Source organism: Hyla sarda, chromosome 1 (assembly GCF_029499605.1).
Source record: "Hyla sarda isolate aHylSar1 chromosome 1, aHylSar1.hap1, whole genome shotgun sequence".
In the NCBI taxonomy this organism is placed as follows: Eukaryota; Metazoa; Chordata; class Amphibia; order Anura; family Hylidae; genus Hyla; species Hyla sarda.
In genome coordinates, this window is record NC_079189.1 from 49,363,897 (window position 1) to 49,385,010 (window position 21,114).

Sequence of the window (21,114 nt, forward strand, 5' to 3'; positions counted from 1 at the left end):
GGAGGTGGACTGGTCTGGTTTGCTCCAGAACTGGTCTTCTGTTTTTTTTTTTTTTTTTTCCTAGTATAGGGATGTGTTTAGTTTTTTATTCCTTTTTCTTTTCTGTTTTCAGGTGGGGACTCAGGAACTGCGGTTCACTGTTTCCCCATTGCGAGTAAGGGGGCACAGACATTGCGTATATGCGCTGTTAACCCCCCCCCCCGCCAACGGTCAGCGCCTGTTTCTGGCCCACCTTTTTAAGGTTGGGCTGGCTTACTGGGAATGGACTTTATTCTGGGGGAGCAGTGGCACTCCGAGGGGGCATGTATGTTCTGTTTAGCACTGTGAGCAGTGACACTCTGAGGGGGCATGTATGTTATGTTGGCTCTGTGTGGGAACAGCGCCTTATTTGCAAGCCGCGGCGCCAGTTCGGGCCGGCTTACTTTCATTTTCACCGCAAGCGCCTTATATGTGGCTGACAGCCGCGGCGCTGGTACGAGCCGGGTGCTCTCAGCGCCGGCTTACTTTCCTTTTCTCCGGCAGTCTCTGCCGGCGTCTTAACCGCCCTTTCTGTTCCCCCAAGCACATATGCAAATTACATGTGCGCTCGGGACAAGGAGCGGGCGCCATTACAGCTCCCTCTCGGCCTGGTTTTTAGCTCCGCCCACAGGGCTGTCGGAGCTCTTCAGAAGCACGCATCAGCGCAGTGGGCGTGAATTTCAGTCAGAGGGGGGCCAACTAGTTAGTGCCTCTGCTGCGGGCACGCCCCCCTCTACTATTGGCCGTCACTTTCTCACTCTAGCTGCATGGAGCTGTTCTCCTCTCTGCAGCTGCCAGGATGCATAGACTTTTTGGTCTATAAACACTGTAGTACCAAAGTGCCTGTAATCACTGTAGTACCAAAATGCCTGGCTCTGCCGAGCCACTTGCCCTGCCTGCTCCTCCAGACCCCCTGGTGCCCCCTGATGCCCCTTCAGTCCCGGTGGGTTCAGCTTCTCCACCACCCTGGGTTTCTTTCCTGACCCAGTATAGGGCTGACTTGACCAAAATCTCCGGTTCGGTGGCTGAGGACCCCCCCACCCCCCCTCGGGGTATTGGTGTCCGCCCTGAAGGGGTCTTCCCTGCGCAGGACCTCGGAGAGGGCCCGCTCTCCGTCTCCGCGTACTTCACGCTAAGCGTGCTGGGGGTGCCTCGTCTGACTCTTCCATTGAGTCTTCAGATAGACGTGAGCGTTCCCCTCGTGGGTCCCCCCCTATCATCTGGGCACAAACGTCGCTCCTTCAGAGGACGTTCTCGGAGTCGCCGCTCTGCCTCTCCAGAGCCGTGTACCAGGTCTGGGTCGCCCCCCTCCAGGATTGCCTCTACTCATTCACATTCCCCTGGTGAACTAGTGGATGAGGCTTCCGAACCGGCATCTGATCCAGAGGACCGCTCGGACTCAATTGCAACGGTGCACTCATTGGTGACAGCCATAAGAGACACCTTTCACTTGGAGGACCCAGGATATTCGGATGTCTATCCAGATGTATCCTTACATCATGCTCAGCCAGCACCTAAAAGGTTCAGCTCTCACGCTGACTTTGATGGCATTCTGGAATCCGCATGGAAACATCCAGACAAGAGATTTCCGGGAATCAAGACAATTCAAGAACGTTATCCATTTGACAAGGACTTTGTCGCTAAGGTGGCTTCCCCTCCTTCTGTGGATCCACCAATCTCCCGGATCTCTAAAGCGACTACACTGCCTCTAGCAGATGCTGCTGCCTTCAAGGATCCCGCGGACAAGAAGGTAGAATCTTTAGCGAAGTTCGCTTCTGAACCAGCTGGCTCTTCTATTCTACACATCTTCGCCTCGACATGGGTGTCCAACGCCCTGTCTGAGTGGTGCCAAAAGCTCCATCAGGATATCTTAGCGTGATTAACCCCCCCCCCGAGGATCTATCTGCTCTTGCTCTCCAATGCGCTAAAGCTGGGGACTTTCCGTGCGCAGCTTCCATGCAGTCAGCCGTTGTTCTGCCTTTGTGGGTCACCTAGCGGCCCTCCGCCGCTCTATGTGGCTTAAAGCTTGGAATGCGGATGCCTCTTCAAAAAGGTCTCTCGCTGAGCTTCCCATTACGGGCAGCCGTCTTTCTAGCAAACGCCTTGATGAGATTATCTCTGAGGCAACGGGAGGCTCTCCCTACTTCCCAAAGGAAGTCCTTTCCTTTCGGACCTCTGGCCCCAGTAAAGGATCTGGGCAGGCGCCCTCGCGTGACAGAGAGGCTCCCTCGTTCCGTGCGCGCCCGTCTTGGAAGTCGGTTTTCAACCGCTCTGGACGTTTTGCGCCCAAATCGAGCAACCGCAAAACCCAATTCTGCAGAGGTCGTCTCTTGGTTTTTCTGAGACATCTGGACCTCTCAGGTTCAGGACCCTTGGGTCAGGGAACGTGGTGTCCAACGGTTACCGGATCGAATTTGCCTCCCTTCCGAGAGATCGCTTTTTTTTTTTTTTTTCTTCGATCCTGGGCCCCCCGGTCTCCTCCTCTGGCAAAGCAATTTCGTGGGGTACGTTTTCGGGGGTTTTCTATTCAAATCTTTTTGTGGTCCCCAAGAAGGTCTGTTCTGTGCGACCAATTCTAGACCTCAAGCGCCAATTCCGAATGGGATCTCTCCGCTCGATGGTAGCGTCCCTGGAACAATGGGAGTTCCTTCATCGGTGGACATCACGGATGCCTACCTCCATGTGCCAATATTTCCGGGCCATCATCGGTACCTCTGCTTTGCGGTTCCGGAGGGGCATTTTCAATTCGTAGCCCTCCCCTTTGGTCTAGCCACGGCTCCTCGGGTCTCTACAAAGATCCTTGCGCCAGTGATGGGCTTGTTACGGTCGAGGGGTATCTCGGGGATACCCTATCTGGACGACCTTCTCATCAAGGCTCCAACCAGAGCCCAGACTCTCGAGAATCTGGACATCACTCTCCACGCTGACTCGCTTCGGGTGGATGGTCAACCGGGACAAGTCAGTCCTCTGTCCGACCCAGTCTCTAACCTTTCGGGGACTTCGATTCGACACGGCCTCTGCCCGAATTTGTCTTCCGCCGGACAAACGTCTGGCGCTACGGGCGGGGGTCCGCTCCCTTCGGACCCAGGTATCGGTCTCCATCCGCTCTTGTATGGAAGTCCTGGGTCGGATGGTGGCATCTATGGAGGCCGTACCCTTTGCCGAGTTTCTTTACCGCCCCCCTTCAACTGGCGATTCCCTTTCGATGGAACAGGTCTCCTCTGTCCCTCGATCGTCAGATTGTTCTCCCCCTCAGGGTCCGTCAGTCTCTGCTCTGGTGGCTTCGCTTCCCCCTTTTTTTTTTCTCCAAGGGCGGTCCTTTCTTCCCCTTCACTGGCAGTTTGTTACAACGGATGCCAGCCTGTAGGGCTGGGGCGGTGTGTTCAGGGATTGGACGGTTCAGGGACTCTGGTCTCCTCCGGAGACCCTTCCTCCGATAAACATATTGGACTTAAGGGCAATTCTTCTTTAGTTTTCTTCATTGGGAGTCCCGTCTTCAGTCCCGTCCTGTCCGCGTTCAGTCGGACTACGCCACGGCGTGGCGTACATAAATCGACAGGGCGGCACTCGCAGCTCGGCAGCCATGGCCGAGGTGACCAAGATTCTCTCCTGGGCCGAGAACAAGGTTCCGGCCATTTTGGCTTTTCACATTCCGGGAGTGCTCAACGGGGAAGCGGTCTTCCTCAGTCGGTCCTCACCTGCCCCCGGCAAGTGGTCTCTTCATCCAGAGGTCTTCACGCAGCGCTGCGGCCTCTGGGGCATTCCGGACGTGGACCTCTTCGCGTACCGGCACATTCGGAAAATTCTTCCGTTTGTGTCCAAGTCCCGGGACCCTCAGGCCTTGGCAGTGGACGCCCTAGTTATTCCTTGGGGGGGGTTCGCCCTACCTTATCTTTTTCCCCCTCTTCCGCTCCTGTCCAGAGTGCTGGGAAAGCTCAAGGCAGAGGACGTCTCCGCCTTTCTGGTAGCTCCAGATTGGCCTTGAAGGTTTTAGTACGCCGACGTAGTCCAGCTCCTGGACGACTCTCTTCTGTGCCTTCCGCTCTTCCCGGATCTACTCGCTCAGGGTCCTCTTTGCCACCTCAATTTACAGTCTCTGCATTTGACTGCGTGTGAGTTTAGACCGCGGTTGTGAGGGCCCGCGGGTTCTCTTTGCAAGTCTTCTCACCAGCTCAGGGCTCGTAAGCCCTCCTCAGCAAGAATTTACCACGGTACTTGGCGGTCTTATTTTCGTTGGTGTGCAGCTCAGGTCTTCTCTTCGTTTTGCAGTCTGGGTTGGAACTGGGGCTATCCCTCAGTTCCCTTAACCCCTTAACGACACAGGACGTATATTTACGTCCTGCGTCGGCTCCCGCTATATGAAGCGGGATCGCGCCACGATCCCGCATCATATCGCGTCGGTCCCGGCGCTCACCAACGGCCGGGACCCGCGGCCAATACCACACATCGCCGATCACGGCGATGTGCGGTATTAACCCTTTAGAAGCTGTGAAAGTGACCCGGCTGCTCAGTCGGGCTGTTCGGGACTGCCGCGGTGAAATCGCGGCGTCCCGAACAGCTTGCAGGACACCGGGAGGGCCCTTACCTGCCTCCTCGGTGTCCGATCGGCGAATGACTGCTCCGTGCCTGAGATCCACACCTGTGATCTGTGTAAAAGATCAGTGTGTGCAGTGTTATAGGTCCCTATGGGACCTATAACACTGCAAAAAAAATTGTAAAAAAAAAAAAAGTCATTTAACCCCTTCCCTAATAAGTTTGAATCACCCCCCTTTTCCCATAAAAAAAATAAAACAGTGTAAACAAAAATAAAAATAAACATATGTGGTATCGCCGCGTGCGTAAATGTCCGAACTATAAAAATATATCCTTAATTAAACCGCACGGTCAATGGCGTACGCGCAAAAAAATTCCAAAGTAAAAAAAAAAGCGCATTTTTGGTCACTTTTTATACCATTAAAAAATGAATAAAAAGTATTCAAAAAGTCCGATGAAGAAAAAATCATACCGATTAAAAACTTCAGATCACGGCGCAAAAAATTTGTCCTCATACCGCCCTGTACGTGGAAATATAAAAAAGTTATAGGGGTCAGAAGATGACATTTTTAAACGTATAAATTTTCCTGCATGTAGTAATGATTTTTTCCAGAAGTACGACAAAATCCAACCTATATAAGTAGGGTATCATTTTAACCGTATGGACCTACAGAATAAGGTGTCATTTTTACTGAAATATGCACTGCGAAGAAACGGAAGCCCCCAAAAGTTACAAAATGGTTTTTTTTCTTTGATTTTGTCGCACAATTATTTTTTTTTCCGTTTCGCCGTGCATTTTTGGGTAAAATGACTAATTTCACTGCAAAGTAGAATTGGCGACGCAAAAAATAAGCCATAATATGGATTTTTAGGTGGAAAATTGAAAGGGTTATGATTTTTAAAAGGTAAGGAGGAAAAAACGAAAGTGCAAAAACTGAAAAACCCTGAGTCCTTAAGGGGTTAAAGGTCAGGTTTTGGCCCTGACTGTTCTTTTCCAGCCGCACTTGGCTTCTAATCCTCATGTCCGGACCTTCCTGCAAGGAGTGCCGCGGTCTCTCCGCCTCCTTTTCTTGGAAAGTGGCGTTTCTTGTGGCTATCACCTCCATCCGGAGGGTGTCAGGATTGGCAGCTCTTTCCTGCCGTTCTTTGTTTCTGGTGAGCCATCAGGACAAGGTCGTCTTCCGACCAGCTCCTTCCCTTTTACCTAAGGTAGTCTCTGCCTTTCATCTCAATGAGGACATTTGTCCTCTCATCCCTTTTTTTACGGTTCCTTCTCATTTTAAGGAGCGCTTACTACTCAAGCTGGAGAAGGTCGTCGCAAGGGTCTACCTGCTTCCAAGGCCACCTTTTTTCCGTGGATTCGGTTCGCCATTTCGGAAGCCTTCGCTGGAAGGGGAAGATTCCTCCTTTCAGGGTTGTGGCTCCTTCCACACGTTCTGTTACGCTTCCTGGGCTCTCCAGAATAGAGCCTCGGTCGTCTTTGCACACTCTCAATGTTTTTCCGAGTTCATACTTTCGCATCGGCTGATGCTAGTCTGGGTCGTAAAGTGTTGCAGGCGGCATTGAATCGGCCGTCTGCCTGATTACTTATCTGCCCACCCAAGGGACGGCTTTGGTACTTCCCACGGTCTGTGTCCCCCAATGAAGCCGATAGAGAAAAGGAGATTTTTTAACACTTACCGTAAAATCTCTTTCTCGAAGGATCCCTTGGGGGGACACAGCTCCCGCCCTTTTTGGGTTTTTCCTTTTGGTTCTCTGTCCAAGGGTGTGTTCAGTTGTGTTTTTTTCTTCTGGTTCTCGGACAGTTTGGGGTCTTTTCTTTGCCCTATTGGTCTCCTCCTATTGCTCTGGAACTTAAACAGACTAGCTCAGGGCCTGAAGGCGGGTATATCGTGCTGGGAGGAGCTGACTTTTTTTTTATTACCATAGTGTCACACCTAGAGACAGCAAGATACACCCACGGTCTGTGTCCCCCAATGGATCCTTCGAGAGAGAGATTTTACGGTAAGTGTTAAAAAATCTCCTTTTTTCCTTCCTTTTTTTGGTTTAGTTCCAATACACGCAAAGGGAATAAGCCTGTGTTTAGCAAAAAAAATGTTACTGCAATCCTTTTCTGTGAGAAATACTTCATTTTCTAGAAAAAAATAGGTCTGCTTAAAGTGAAGATGTAGCAACCATTGCAGTTTATATTTTTCTGTGTGTATATTACATTGTAACGGAATATTTTATTGAATTAGGTACGCACCCTAGCAAGTGCAGGGGGACCAGATAACTTGGTACTACTAGATCCCGGAAAATACAAAAAGTCTCGTTCACCTGAGTCACCTTCGGGCGATGCAGTTACACATCCAAAGTGGCTTGTTGGGGAGCAAGAATTTGAAGCCCTCATGCGAATGCTGGATAATCTAGTAAGCAAAATGTTACAAATTCCGTTGTGGGTATTTTTCCTAAGATTCTTTAGGTCTTTTTCCTCACAGGGCTCTTTTTTGTGACATAACAAAATGCTAATTGAAAAATAGACACTGTACCTCATACATGTTTGTTTTTTGTATAAGCTTATTTTTCTTTTCTTTCTTTTATTTTTTTTATGCCACATTGAAAAAAATATCCTCTAAACACTGTGTAAAACTAAATAGTTTCAAATGCATTTCATCACTTTCATTCTAACTGCGTTGAAAATGCACTTTAACAAAAATGTTTTTCTAGCAGTGTAGTTTAAAGCTGTAGTACAGTGGTCTTCAACCTGCGGACCTCCAGATGTTGCAAAACTAGTTGAAGTTTTGCAACATCTGGAGGTCCGCAGGTTGAAGACCACTTCTATAGTACTTTATACATCTAGCTTCATTACAATGTATATTTGAGTTTTCCAGTGACATTTACATTACTTTGAATCCCTTAGAGTAGCTCCCACCATTCCTTTTGTTTTTTCTTTCTGTCCCTGCCTATTGCCCATCTATCCCTAACCACCTCCCTGCCTTTACATTTTTTTTTTTTTTTAACTATATTAAAAATGCTTTTTTTTTTCTGTCTGGTAGTGTGCTCACTACCAGGCAGACTTCCTCAGCAGGCGTGACGTCACTGATGCCTGCTGGGGGGGTGCGACTTCCGCCCTTAGTTCAACTATACAGGGTGCCTCCAGCTGTTTCACCACTACAACTCCCAGCCTGCCCTGACATCTATTGGCTGTCAGGGCATGCTGGGAGTTGTAGTGGGGAAACAACTGTAGGCACCCTGTGGTGAAAACAGTCTCAGCCGCAGCTGCCACACATCCTGCTCCCCCAGGCCCCCGCCGCGCAACACCCCCCACCCTTCTCCCTCCGCCCGCGCGAAAAAGACATTCCGCTCCCCCCAAACTCCATCACCCCCAGACCCCTCCGACCGCCCGAAAAAGACATTACGCTCCCCCAAAGTATTATAAGACCTCAGATCAGACTTGCCCATCCGGAGGATCAGCGCAGCAATGAGTGCAATCTGCCTCCGGACAGGGTAACGGGGGCGGGCAGGGCCAGTGGAGCTGGCCAATGCGCGCAGCCCCAGCTATCAGCATGCTCGCTCTCGCCTGTTTGACAGGCGGGAGCGAGCACCGCAGTGCCTGAATTTCGACTCATTGCCAGGCTTAAATTAGTCGAAATTAGTGACGTCACTGCCGAATGCATTCGACCACTAGGAGGGCGACCCCTAGTGGCCGAATTTAAGTGATTTTTAAACTTGTTTAAAATCACTTTGTTTAATTAAAGTATATTAGAGATATGTTGTAGTACTTAAGTACTACAACATATCAATTTTTTTACTTCATGACAGTGCCCATTTAAGTGCACCAGGTACAGTAGGCGTTTACTAGCTATAGCAGGCATACCTTTCTTTCGAGATTCATTGACTTAATTTCCATGAAGATAAATATATATATCTTATTTGAGTGTCCCTGATTCCACATGCTCCATATGCCCCAGGGCTGTGACGCCTCCTTCCCCTAAAACCACGCCGGCTCCTTCTGGTGATTAACACATTAACACACAGGGCTCGCCTGCTCATGGTAACCCTGTGTAGTTATCCTGATTATGCAACCTCTTCCCTTTTTTTGTTTTGTTAATGAAAATAAAGCCACACAATTTCCAAAGGTATGTCTGCTATGCTTGTTACCCAGCAATGTGTCACGAGTTTAACAAGTATATCTGACATGATGGATGTTTGTTTTAGGGTGCATTCGCACCACTTTTTGTACATACGGGTGCCGAATCCTGTGGGGGCAAACCGGGAGCTCCCGTACCCCGGCCGGATTAGCCCGTGACTCCATTTATTTTAATGACCCGACCGGAGTCAAGCGGTAACTCCGGTCGGCTCAGTTTTGACCCGTATGCGGTTTCCTGACCGGACCTGACCGTCGGTGGCTTTGAATAAAAGCCTTTTTTGCAGTCATGAAAGCCTGCAAATATCAGGTAAAAATATTGCTATACCCACCACCTGCACACAGTACAAAGGCTGTGTGCAGGTTATTGCACCAAAATTTCATGACAGTTGCGCTTTAATGTATGCAAAATATATATATTATAATTTTTATTTATTTTTTATTTTATTTTTTTAACGTCCTTTTTAGTTGTTTGTTTTCTTTTTCCATAGGGTTACAGAACAGGCTACCCCTATAGATGTCCTGCCCTGCGAGACAAGGCCAAAAAGTACAGTGATGTTGAGATCCCAGCCAGCGTCACTGGCTATTCCTTTGGCAGTGATGGTGACTCAGGCACATGTTCTCCTCTCAGACACAGTTTTCAGAAACAGCAACGCGAGAAGACAAAGTGGCTGAACTCTGGTAGAACAGATGAAGCCTCAGATGAAGGGCAGAACGGAGGCAGCCCCAAGTCGAAGACTAAGGTGTGGACGAACATTACACACGATCACGTGAAACCCTTGCTGCAGTCTCTCTCGTCCGGTGTCTGCGTGCCAAGCTGTATAACCAACTGCTTGGTCTGTGCCTACCTTACTGTTCATAGTTGATATAGAGCAACCTGAGGTGACTGGCACTTGGAAGCTTTGGGAATACTATAGAGGGATATCTTCTTATATTGGGCATTTCTTTAACCTCTTTGTAGTTCCTGTAATTTCTCATAGTGTATTAGTCTGTAGTAATCTTTATTGTAGTCTGCTTGAAACTGCTTAAGACTATAGATCACTCTTTTCTCTCCTTATATCCTTTTTCAATACAATTAATTAGTACTAACAAAATAAGTCTTGCAAACATATAGCTACAATAACACTTTCCTATGACTTCAATAATCAGATAATATCTTAAGCAGTTTACTTTGCTATCCTATGTTACGATGGTCAATTATCTTCCTCACATTTTCTTCTCCCTTTCTGCTGTTTGCCTTTTCCCAAAGCTTTCAAGTCCCTCACGCCAGCCTCCTTTTGCATGAAACGTTGCATGTCAGTAGATGGCCGTAAATGACAACTGACAGTAGAAGTTGGGTGCGGCATAACTAAAGTGCAGCTCCGGCTCTTAAACATGTTGTTGGCCTTTTATTCATAGAGCATAGGTAATGAGTACCTATATTTGTCTTCCCTCAACTTATTTATATAGCATTAAAAGACCAAATATTAAGTGAGAGCTGAAAACCTGACTAAGCAAAGATTGGCTGGTTTCTAGGGATAACTGCATTGCAACCCAATTGTATACCTAGCAATTTGTCTGTCTACTTGCCAAGCAGGGAATACAGCTCAGGATACTTATTGGCTGGCCTTTTTATTTTTTATTTTTTTTTATTTATTTTATTGATCAATATTTAATTTTTACATTATTAGCGGCATTCTTATACTTGGTAGCATGTCTGTTCTTTCGTTGCATTGGTTATGTACAAGAAAGTTTGGATTGTTTTTTTTTTTTAACTCTACATTAGTGTCAGGATTTTAAATAACCTCTTACTATTACCACAAATAAGCACCAAAGAAATGAGTAAAAAGGTATGTATAAGCCTGGTGACAGGGATGCTATGTTCTACTTTTCTCTGGCCTGCCCACCCACCAGTAATTGGCAGTGTTCTAAGACCACTGTTGACAGAACACGGCCAGTCACTGATTTATTCGCTTAATGTTTGTACATGTGATAGGAGGAAATGGTGGTAGTAGTAGTATGAAACCTTCCACCTTTAATCGCCACACCTTTACTTATTTACTAAGCTGTTGGCAGAATGCCTATTTGTCTGACAGGTGTTGGTCAGGACTCCCCCATACCCATGCAATTTTGGCTCAATAAAGTGTGCAGGATTTTTTTTTTTTAATTGGTGGACTAGAGAGCTGCTGTCAGATTTCTCTGGCAACATCTAATCTCATGTAAAAACATGTGCTTCTTTTTTCTCTATTGGGCCTTTACCCCTATTATCAGTCTCATACATTCATGTTACACCATAGTGCAACTGCTTGGCTGCAGCACTGTAAAACAGGTGAAGTTGTCTTCCCTTTTTATAGTGCCATAACAGTGGGTTCAGTAGAATAAGAACTTTGTATTGAGATCCTTTTTAGTTTAGACTATAATTTTAACTATTTTTGTCTTGTTTTGTGACTAGCTTCATAGGTTTATTATAAGTATATGTATTTTAGCTTTTCTACCTTAGCAAAACATTGAAGAGTTTAAATAAACTAGTGTTTCTGCTCTTGTTAGACATAAGAAATGCCTTCTAACCAAGACATAAGCTGTGTACACAAACTACCTACCTGACATTTGTCATTGTTTAGACGCACTCTATCACAGAGTACATCTAATGGCTTCTTTGTCATCTTTTTCGTGTTCTTTTTAAACTGAAGATTTTGAGAACAAATGAGACTATTGCTCTTTTGTATGTCATGTGGCTATGTTTTCAGTCTTGCTCAGCTTTCTGTCTTTTGTCCTGTCTTTAAAAAGCGAACTGTGTCAAAACTTGTCCATGAGTCGCATTTTCAGTACTGTAATTAAAGGGGATGTCCATTCAAGTGATGGCGGATAGGTCATAATCAACAGAGATACCCAGTCTAGAAGAGTGAGTATGCTCATCAAAATCAATAGTGTTTGTGCATATCCTGTGGCAGTAGTATCCATGCACATTTTTTTTACTTACAATGTAGATATTTGCATTTTTATTTTCCTAGCTACTACTTTTTCATCCTAGTATCCTGTAGTTAGGCCACTAATTGAGGGGGGAAAAAAGAGCATGACTGTATATTTAATTCTACTGCTATAAGGCTGTATTGCTGATGTATATTAGCATCTGTATAACATGTGCAACTCTGGAGTCACTTGCGATTCAAATGATCAGAAAGCTCACTAGTATCCAATGGTGATCTAAGTTCAGTTCACTCGAACCACTGGAGGTCCTGTTGTTGCACAAATGCTAAAATACACCTGCATTTGGGCTGTTTGAAAGCAGATGAAAGTCATAGGAAAGCCGTACAAACACAGTACAGTATGTGCAAACTACATTTAGGTCATTGCTGTTTTTTTGTAGAAGACATGCAAACACTATGACCTTTTATTGTCTTGTTGTTTACTGTAAATTTAACATCTACTGAGTTGATACATTTTGTCAGCAGGCTTGAGAAGACAGTGTGGACAACTTCCCGCTGTAGAAATCCACCGCTACGAGCAGACACACAGAGCTTCCCGTCAGCAGCCAGGAGCTCGCATTACAGTCCCTCTGTGACTGCGGTCGGCACATGCATCCTGTGTGTCCCTGCTCTGAAAGTGATGTCCAGGATTAGATAACAAAAAAAAAATCTGATTTCTTTTTTGTTTAGGAAACCACACGATCTAACCATGGGCTGCACCTAGTATTGCAGTTCATCGTCATTTAAGTCACTGGTGTTTTACTGCAGTATCAATCAGCTAGATATCCTTTATCTTTATCTAGCACAGGAGATACCTTTTTTTTAATCTTTGAATTAGACCTTTGAGCTAATCACTTGGGAATGTTTCCCTTTTTTTTTCCCCCTCGCAAAGCAAAAACTCCAAAAGACATAATTAGAAGTTTGTTTTTTCATAATAAATCCTTGAATGGACAACTTCCAGTCTGGTTTTCATATAAACATCTGGGGAGCCTGTGTGTTCAACCGGATCTAGTGATCAGAATGTGCCATTTCTTTATCAGTTCATTTATGTGTTTACCATTTTATAAGAAAATATTAAGGTGCTGTAATGGTTTATGAAGATATGAAAGTGAGTATGACCTGACTCCATTATTCATAATTTTCTTTATTTTGGTAATTGAAATTTTGCAACTTTATTATTCCTCCCCGCCTGTTCCCTGGTGTATCTTTTTTTGTTTTCTCTAGTACATGGTTATAGAGTTGTACAAAGTTATTTCTGGTTACTGCTAGCTTTGTAGCTAAACTTTATAGGTCCCCTAAAGTCTTAGATTTAAGGAACCCCAGGGCATTTATAGTCTACCAAGATCAAAATATTTTTTTTTTCTATTGCACCATGGGTACTCGAGACCTACAGTTTTAGGTGGAAATCGAGTGCATTACTGGTATATTTGATATTTCTTCTAGTGCATGGTGCAGTCCTTCCACGTTTTTTTTTTTCTCCATTTAAGGGACCCTCTGTCTTAAAGGAGTAGTCCAGTGGTGACCCAGTGGTGAAAAACGTATCCCCTATCCTAAGGATAGGGGATAAGTTTGAGATCGCGGGGGGTCCGACCGCTGGGGCCCCCTGCGATCTCCTGTACGGAGCCCCAACAGCCCGCGGGAAGGGGGCATGTCAACCTCCGCACGAAGCGGCGGCCGACACTCCCCCCTCAATACAACTCTATGGCAGAGCCGAAGCGCTGCCTTCGGCAATCTCTGGCTCTGCCATAGAGATGTATTGAGGGGGCGTGTCGGCTGCCGCTTCGTGCGGAGGTCGACACCCGCTATCTGGCCGGAGAGCCTGGCCCCCGTACAGAGAGATCGCAGGGGGCCCCAGCTGTCGGACCCCCCTGTGATCTCAAACTTATCCCCTATCCTTAGGATAGGGGGTAAGTTTTTCACCACTGGACTACTCCTTTAAGATAGTATTTCCTAAAATAGATGTCAGGAGTAGGCAGACAGGTTCTCGATCAGATCAGTACATAAGTTTTTAAAAGCTGTAGCCAATAGTTTCCGAGGCTGTGCATTGTTGCAAAAATTATAAATGAAGTAGAGCATTTGCTTTTGTAGTCATTTTAAGCTCTGTATATAGTCCTCTATGAATAGACTGAGCTGCTTCTGAGAATCCTGTTATTCCACTGTTAGACTGGCACAGGCCTCTTAGTGTCTGCTATTGTATGAGAGAATAGTACGTCAGCTGTACACATTTCCCTCTTATGTAACCCTTCCCCTCGCTCTACTAAATGCGCCTTTTCCATGGACTATTGCTGCTTTTTCTTTTGGACTCCTCCTTCTGAACGATCTCATTTTTCATCTGCTCTTATTTAAGTTTTATGCTGTAAAGCAATGGTAAATCGAGCTTCAGTTGTTTTTTGGTTGCTCTGATTTGGCTGTTTTCCTTTGAAAAATATAGTACCTCCCCTCCCCCCTTTGCTGTTTTGTAGCTTCTTTGTTTTCTAAGCAAACTTTGGTAATGCCCACTCGCTAAACACAATCATAGTAAAAAATTCCCCTTTTGCACCAAGTGATCCTATGAGATACTGGGTACAGATATCTCTCATGACTGTCTGTGCAAAAGGAATTAATCTGGTGAGTGACTTGTATTGTGTTCTGCAGTCTTTATTTTCTGCTTCCCACATTGCTTTAATGTTTTTGTTGGGGAACTGAATCAATGATATGTTGGTAGTGTGTAAATATATGATTCTTCAGTTGTAGACTGTACATTTAATACCAGCCAGATACTTTTATATTCTTACCTGTCATACATTGTAATGGGGGTCTCTTTCAAGAGATGGCACAAACAGCCAAAAGCATTCATGCAGGATTTCACAAATTTTGTAAATTCAATCTTCTAATATATTCTGTTTTGTATTTTACCCATATATTGAAGATATGAATTCTATTTCTTCAGTGTTTTATTGTAAAAGGGGACTAGCCTAGCTGCCTGACCTTCTAGTGTATAGTGAGCTATTGAATTGGCTATAGTCATAGGGAACCTCCTTACTGGCTAAAGCCACACACCAGAAAAGGGGGGTGATTTGAATTTTTATTAGGGAAGGGAATAAATCACATTTATTAACTTTTTTTTTTTTTTACACTTTTTTTTTGCAATGTTATAGCCCCCATAGGGGGCTATAACATGCAGTACATTGATTGCACCAGAGGCAGGTAAGGGACCTTCCTGCTGCGTCCTAGCTGATCGGGACACTGCGGTTTCACTGCGTCTAAAGGGTTAATAGCGCGTGTCACCGCGATCTGTGACGTGCACTATTAGCCACCCAGATATGACGCGGGTTCACCGCGTGACCCCGCATTATATCGGGGAGCGGCCGCAGGATGTACAGGTACGTCCTGCGCCCCAAGAGGTTAAATGCTAAAGAGAGCTGTACTCTTAAAGGGGTACTCTGCTGCTCATGCCCCCTCCCATACCCTTGCACTGAGGGGGCGTGACTATGATGGCACACGCTCTCAGCTCCAGCGTTCGGAACAGTTTGTTCCAAACGCTGAGCAGCGGAGTACCCCTTTAAGGCTGGGTTCACACTGCATTATCCCAAAGCATCGTAGGTATATGTCTGCAGCTTAAAAAGAAAGGGATCACGATATAATTAGGTCTTAGTAATGTGGTCTGCTGCACTTTTGAGTACCACTAAATAAAAGTGTACATGTGGTAAATGGCCTAAATGTAATCACTAGTTGACAACATTTAAGCAAATAAACTGGGCCTCTGCCATATGCAGCAGTATACATCTGTATCCCTTTTGGGAAAAAAGAGGACATAAGCTGTATCAATTAATACGTGAGGTTATTACAGTGTGAACCCAACCACACAGGTGTCTTGTTGCCTGTCATACTTGCTTAGGCCTTCTGTCATCACAGGACACCATTAGTTATGATGGAGAAGCTCCACTCTCCAAAGGCTACTTTCACACTGCCGTTGTATTTTTTTTTTTGCCTTTTAACGGGAGTTATCTGGTCAGGTCACAACGTAATGGGGTAAGTTGTTTTAGAGGAGTATAGCGGTAGTAAAAGATGGTGCATGCACTAATTTTTCTCCCGCTATACGTGGTTTTACAACGGCTGTGTGAAAGTAGCCTGACATGTATTTTTTAGTAAATTCCCTGTGAAATAACAATTCTGGAGAATCCTTCTTCCTTGAAATATTCCTCTATCATTCCTCCTGAAAATGTGTTACCGCACAGTATGACATTTAAGACTGTGTAGGGAAAGGCTTAACACCCATTTGTCTTAATCATTTTGTAAATGTATGAATACATAAAGTAGCTGCTCAATAGTGTTTAAAAAAAAAAAAAAAAACTTTTCAGGAATTTACTTTTTCGGGAATACTAATATTTTCTAAAGCAGACCTGTTACAATTGCTGGAATGTCCCTTTTTAGAGTTCCTGACCAAAGCTAGGACAACCATTAAAATGGGTTTTCTGGCACTTATATTGGTAGCCTAGCTTTAGGATAGACCATCAATATCAGACCATTAACAGATCTTTGGGGATCAGATGTCTGGCGCCCCTCAGTTCTATCAGCTGATTGAACGAACAGTTCTGTACATTTGTTAGGGGCTGTAACTAGAATTGCAGCCCATTCCATTGATGTGAGTGGGTCACTCTGCAATACCAGGAACAGCCACAATTGCATGTATTGAACTTAATGGTAGGGACTTAAAAGGCCACACAGATTCCGCAAACGCCCATGCCCCGTCAATCAGCTGATCAGTAGAGTGCCCGAAATTGGACCCCAACTGATATCATTTTTTCATTTTGAAAGAAAAATAGGCTAACAGGAAAACTGCTAAAGCATGGCGGACACTAAATTTCTAATAAGTTTTAAGTGTAATACCAAGCTTTTATAAGGTATTGAATTGACCTGACACTTAAAGAGCAGCAAAGCAGGAAGTCTGAGGTGAGGCTTTAGCCTATAGCTACAGAGTATTGATAGGGAATATTTTGGGCAACTTCACCTTTACAGCCCAGTAACATAGATCCATATTGCAATTTTTTTGTAGTGTTAAAGGGGTAGTCTGGAGAACTACACCTATCCTCTATCCACAGAATAAGTGCCTGCTCGAAGGGGGGTCTGACCGCTGGGTACCCACAGTCTCTGGAATGGGACCTGGCAACTCACCCATCCTCAGAGCAGAGTGACCCCCACTCGCGGAGGCATGCGGTAGTGACTGCCCACTGCTTCACGGTCTGAGACTGGACCCCAGTCTCAGCCAGTGATTGGCTGAGCAGGTTCTCTCTCCCCCACTTATCCCCTATCCCGTGGATAAGGAATAAGTGTAGTTCTCCCACCGACCAACCCTTTAAAGGGCTTGTCCAATTTTAAAATCCCCTCCTCAATATAAGGTAAATTCTGAGCTATTGGCGGGGATTGCTCACAATCCTCATCTTTTGGCCAGTGTCTTACACTGGAAGATAATTGCATTTCACATACAACCTGTTGATTTCAATAGACACCATGTAATGCTTCAATTCTCTGCAGGGATATTGATCATTTACTGTTAGGACAATCCATGTATGCAGCTGATATCTGAAAGGGAACCTAAGTGGAGAGCACTCTAAAAAAAAAACCTGGGCTGATATTCTATTTGATCCCACAAAAACAAGTTTCCAAAGAGCTCTGTAGATTATAAAGGGTCCTTGTAGGTTCAAATAACCTGCAGTTACATACTTTTGCATTTCAAGGACACTTCAGCCCTGCAGATAGCAGCAGTGAATGTTCAAAAGTAGTTTAGGAGTTAAGGGGTTAACCTACCAGTAAAATGGAAATCTGTCCAAATTCAGGTTTTGAAGTCCCCACCCAGTGCTCAGAGGTCAAAATGTGAGCGCTCACACAGCGGAGAGCTGCCTAATGTAAATAAAACTTCTTTCTGTTTCCTGTTTTCATAGATCTCTGGCTATGCAAGTTTACATTTGCAGCAGCATAATCATTGGTTCATTTTCCTATCTGACTTGTGAAATGCATGACTAAACTCTACATCTGTGGATGTGACCTAGTGCATCTAACCATGTAACTGTTCTTCATCTTGCAGTGGAATAAAGAGGAAGGGCTTAGAACTGCCACCTCTGCTGTCCCTAACCTGTTTGTCCCATTGAACACAAATCCCAAAGAAGTGCAAGAAATGAGGAACAAGGTAAATGTATAATTTTTACTCTGGAACAATTTTGAATTGTCCTACATTGCAACTTGACCATGACGCAGGCTAAAATTCCCCCCCCCCCCCAAAAAAAAATAAAGTTTTTGAATGCACAGACATGTTGGAAAATCTCTCAGGCTATTTTCCAAAGAAAAAAATATTTTAATGCCTTCATATACGGTTTACACATTTACATTATGGCCAATGTAAAATTCCAAGTTTTCTGTTATCAATTATGTGCACTATGTGGTTGTTCACCTATGTAATGGATAGTAAAAGTGGCCTTCTCCGAACAGATCTGTTTTGGATGACTACTACATTATAGATCTTCATTCTGTTAATCAATATACTGTGTATATATATTCTTTACTTTGTCTCACAGATAAGAGAGCAGAACCTGCAAGACATAAAAACAGCCGGACCTCAGTCCCAGGTTTTCTGTAGCGTCGTTGTGGACAGAAGTTTAGCACAGGTCAGTTCACCAATCTTTCAGGATTTCCATTGTAACTGGTTAACTCTTCCATTGCTCTAACCGTATTCTCTAATCAACAGAGACTGTCTGCATACAAGGTAAGTGCTAAAAGGCAGCTTTTTTACTTTGCAAACCTGCGTAGTTTATAACAATAGACACAAGTTGGCTTTGGTGTGGTACCAGCATGGCTGTGACAGACGCTTCTGCCACCATTGCTGACTGCCATGCATGATAGAGCTTCTTAATGACCTCCCCTACTGGTGGTTAGAAATAAGTAGATTTTTGTGCTTACTGTAAAATCTTTCCCCCGAGGATCCATTGAGGGACACAGAAACCATGGGTATATGCTGCTGCCACTACTAGGAGGCTTGACACTAGGCAACAAAGAAAAGTCTTCCCCTCCCAGCAGGATATACCCCGCCAACAGACTGAGCTAACAGTTTAGTCCCAAAGCAGTAGGAGAAGGACCGACAGTAAAGGAAAAACAGTAACTGTCCGAGAAACCACAGAATAAAAATTAACTGAAACCACCCTCGGACAGGTAACCGAACCAGGAACACTAGAACAAATGGGTGGGTGCTGTGTCCCCCAATGGATCCCCAGAGAGAGAGAGATTTTACGGTAAGCACAAAAGTCTACTTTTCTCGATCGGCTCCATTGGGGGACGAAAACTGTGGGACGTACCAAAGTAGTCCCGGGGTGGGCAAAAAAACTCAAGCAACTTAGGTTGAAGGCTGGACCTCGGCCGCCTGCAACACCTTGCAACCCAACCAGCATCAGCCGATGCAAAGGTATAAACCTGGTAAAACTTCGTAAACGTGTGTAAGGACGACCAGGTGGCCGCCTTACAAATTTGCAAGGTCGAAGCCCTGTTGTGGACAGCCCAGGAGGCCCTGACAGAACGAGTAGAATGAGCTGAGACCCTGAAAGGAGGAGTCTTCCCCTTGCAGCATCAAGCTTCCGAAATGGCAGAACGGATCTACCGTGAAATGTTCGCCTTCGAAGCAGGAAGCCCCTTACGATTACCCACCGTAAGCACAAAGTGACTGAGAGGTAAATTCGAATGGCCTGTACCACATCAAGACCATGAAGCAAACGTTCCTTGATGATGTCCCCATTTAGGTGAAAGGCAGAGATCACCTTAGGTAAAAAGGACGGGACTGGACAAAAAACAACTTTGTCCTGGTGTAAGACCAGGTAAGGAGAAGGGCAGGAGAGAGCTGCCAGCTCTGAAACTCTCCTAATTGAAGTGGCCGCAATGAGAAGGCCACTTTCCAGGAAAGGATATGAAGAGGAACGTCCCTGAGAGGTTTGAAGGGAGTACCTTGTAGGGCACTGAGAACCAAATTTAGATCCCAAGGGGGAGTAGAGGATCTGTAAGGCGGGGTCGCACGAGCAACACCGTGTAGAAAAGTCTAGATGTGAGGATCGGACGCCAGGGGATGCTGAAAGAGAATGGAGAGAGTCGAAACCTGACCCCTAAGAGAACGGAGAGTCAAGTGTTGTTCCAGCCCAGACAGTAAAAAGGAAAGAAGTCGTGGGAGAGAGGGAACCTAACTGGACTGGAGAGAAGGAGTGAGATTCACATCAACAAAAATAGGACTGCCAAGTAAGGTGATAAATCTTTGCCGAGAAAGACTTGAGCACCTTGATCATAGTGCGGACTACTTGAGGAGAGAACCACCTGACCCTAAGAACCGCTGTCTCAACCGCCACGCCGTCAAATGCAGCAACAGTAAATTGGGTGGCAAAGGGGACCCAGAGAGAGCAGGTCTGTACAAACTGGGAACCACAAGAGGAGAGAAGAGATATGGGAGGGTGAAGTGTGACCAGGGAATCCCTTGGGCGTCCACGGCTAGGGACAGGGGATCCCAGGACTTTGCCATGAAGCGAGGAACCTTCTGGTTGTGGCCGAACACAAACAGGTCCACGTCTGGGGTGCCCCAGAGGTTGCAGATCTCCGCAAATGCCTCTGTATGAGGAGACCACTCGCCGGGGTCGGCGGAGGAGCGACTGAGGAAGTCCGCCTCCCTATTTTCTACTCCCGGTATGTGAATCACCGAGATGGAGGGAACTTTGAGCTCCGCCCAGAGAAGGATCCTGGCCCCCCTCGGCCATCGCCGCTGTGGGCTGCCTGTGCCGCCCTGGCGATTGACACATGCCACAGCTGTGGAGTTGTCTGCCTGGACACTAACAGGACGGTCCTGGAGGAGGTGCTTCCAATGGAGGAGGCAAAGGTAAATTGTACGGAGTTCCAGGATGTTGATGGGGAGGAGAGCTTCCCGGGAGGACCAAAGGCCCTGGACCGTCCGATCCCTGAAGACTCCTCCCCAACCGCTGAGGCTGGCATCCGTAGTGATGACCTCCCAGTGGAGGGGCAGAAAGGATCGTCCCTGACGAAGAAGAGGGGACCGAAGCCACCACAGGAGGGGTTGGTGAGTCCTGGGAGGAAGAATGATCCTGCAATCGAGGAATAGCGGAGATTTGTCTCACCGGGACAGAAGAGAAATTTGAAGAGGACGACAATGAAACTGGACGAAGGGAACGGCTTCCATGGCTGCCACCATCCGACCCAGGGCTTCCGTGCAGAACCAAATGGAAACTGGAACCGGACGCCAGAGAACCCGAACTCCTGATAACAGCAAAGCGCTTGTCCGGCGGAAGCCGAATTCGGGCGATCGCCATGTCGAACAGGAGTCCCAGGAAGATCAGAGTCTGGGTGGAAGTCAGGTTGGACTTGTCCTGATTGACCACCCAGCCAAAGCGGGACAAGGTCTGAAGCGGGAGACTGTATAGATTCTGAGCCCTGGTTGGAGCTTTGACCTGGAGGTCATCCAGGTAGGAGATCACG

General features: G+C 46.1%; 1 protein-coding gene across 7 annotated transcripts in view; it reads left to right on the plus strand.

Moving 5' to 3' along the window:
- The window catches only part of ADD1 (adducin 1), a 95,719-nt gene that overhangs the window by 47,337 nt on the left and 27,268 nt on the right, over positions 1 to 21,114 (plus strand). For 4 of the 7 annotated variants that reach the window (XM_056554995.1, XM_056554994.1, XM_056554993.1 and 1 more), the window contains exons 9-12: positions 6,789 to 6,959; positions 9,169 to 9,513; positions 17,687 to 17,788; positions 18,174 to 18,263. In XM_056554995.1, coding sequence (XP_056410970.1) covers positions 6,789 to 6,959; positions 9,169 to 9,513; positions 17,687 to 17,788; positions 18,174 to 18,263 — 708 coding nt within the window. The remainder of the gene's footprint in view (positions 1 to 6,788; positions 6,960 to 9,168; positions 9,514 to 17,686; positions 17,789 to 18,173; positions 18,264 to 21,114) is intronic. The other 3 variants (XM_056554999.1, XM_056554998.1, XM_056554996.1) reach the window with 1 other exon arrangement.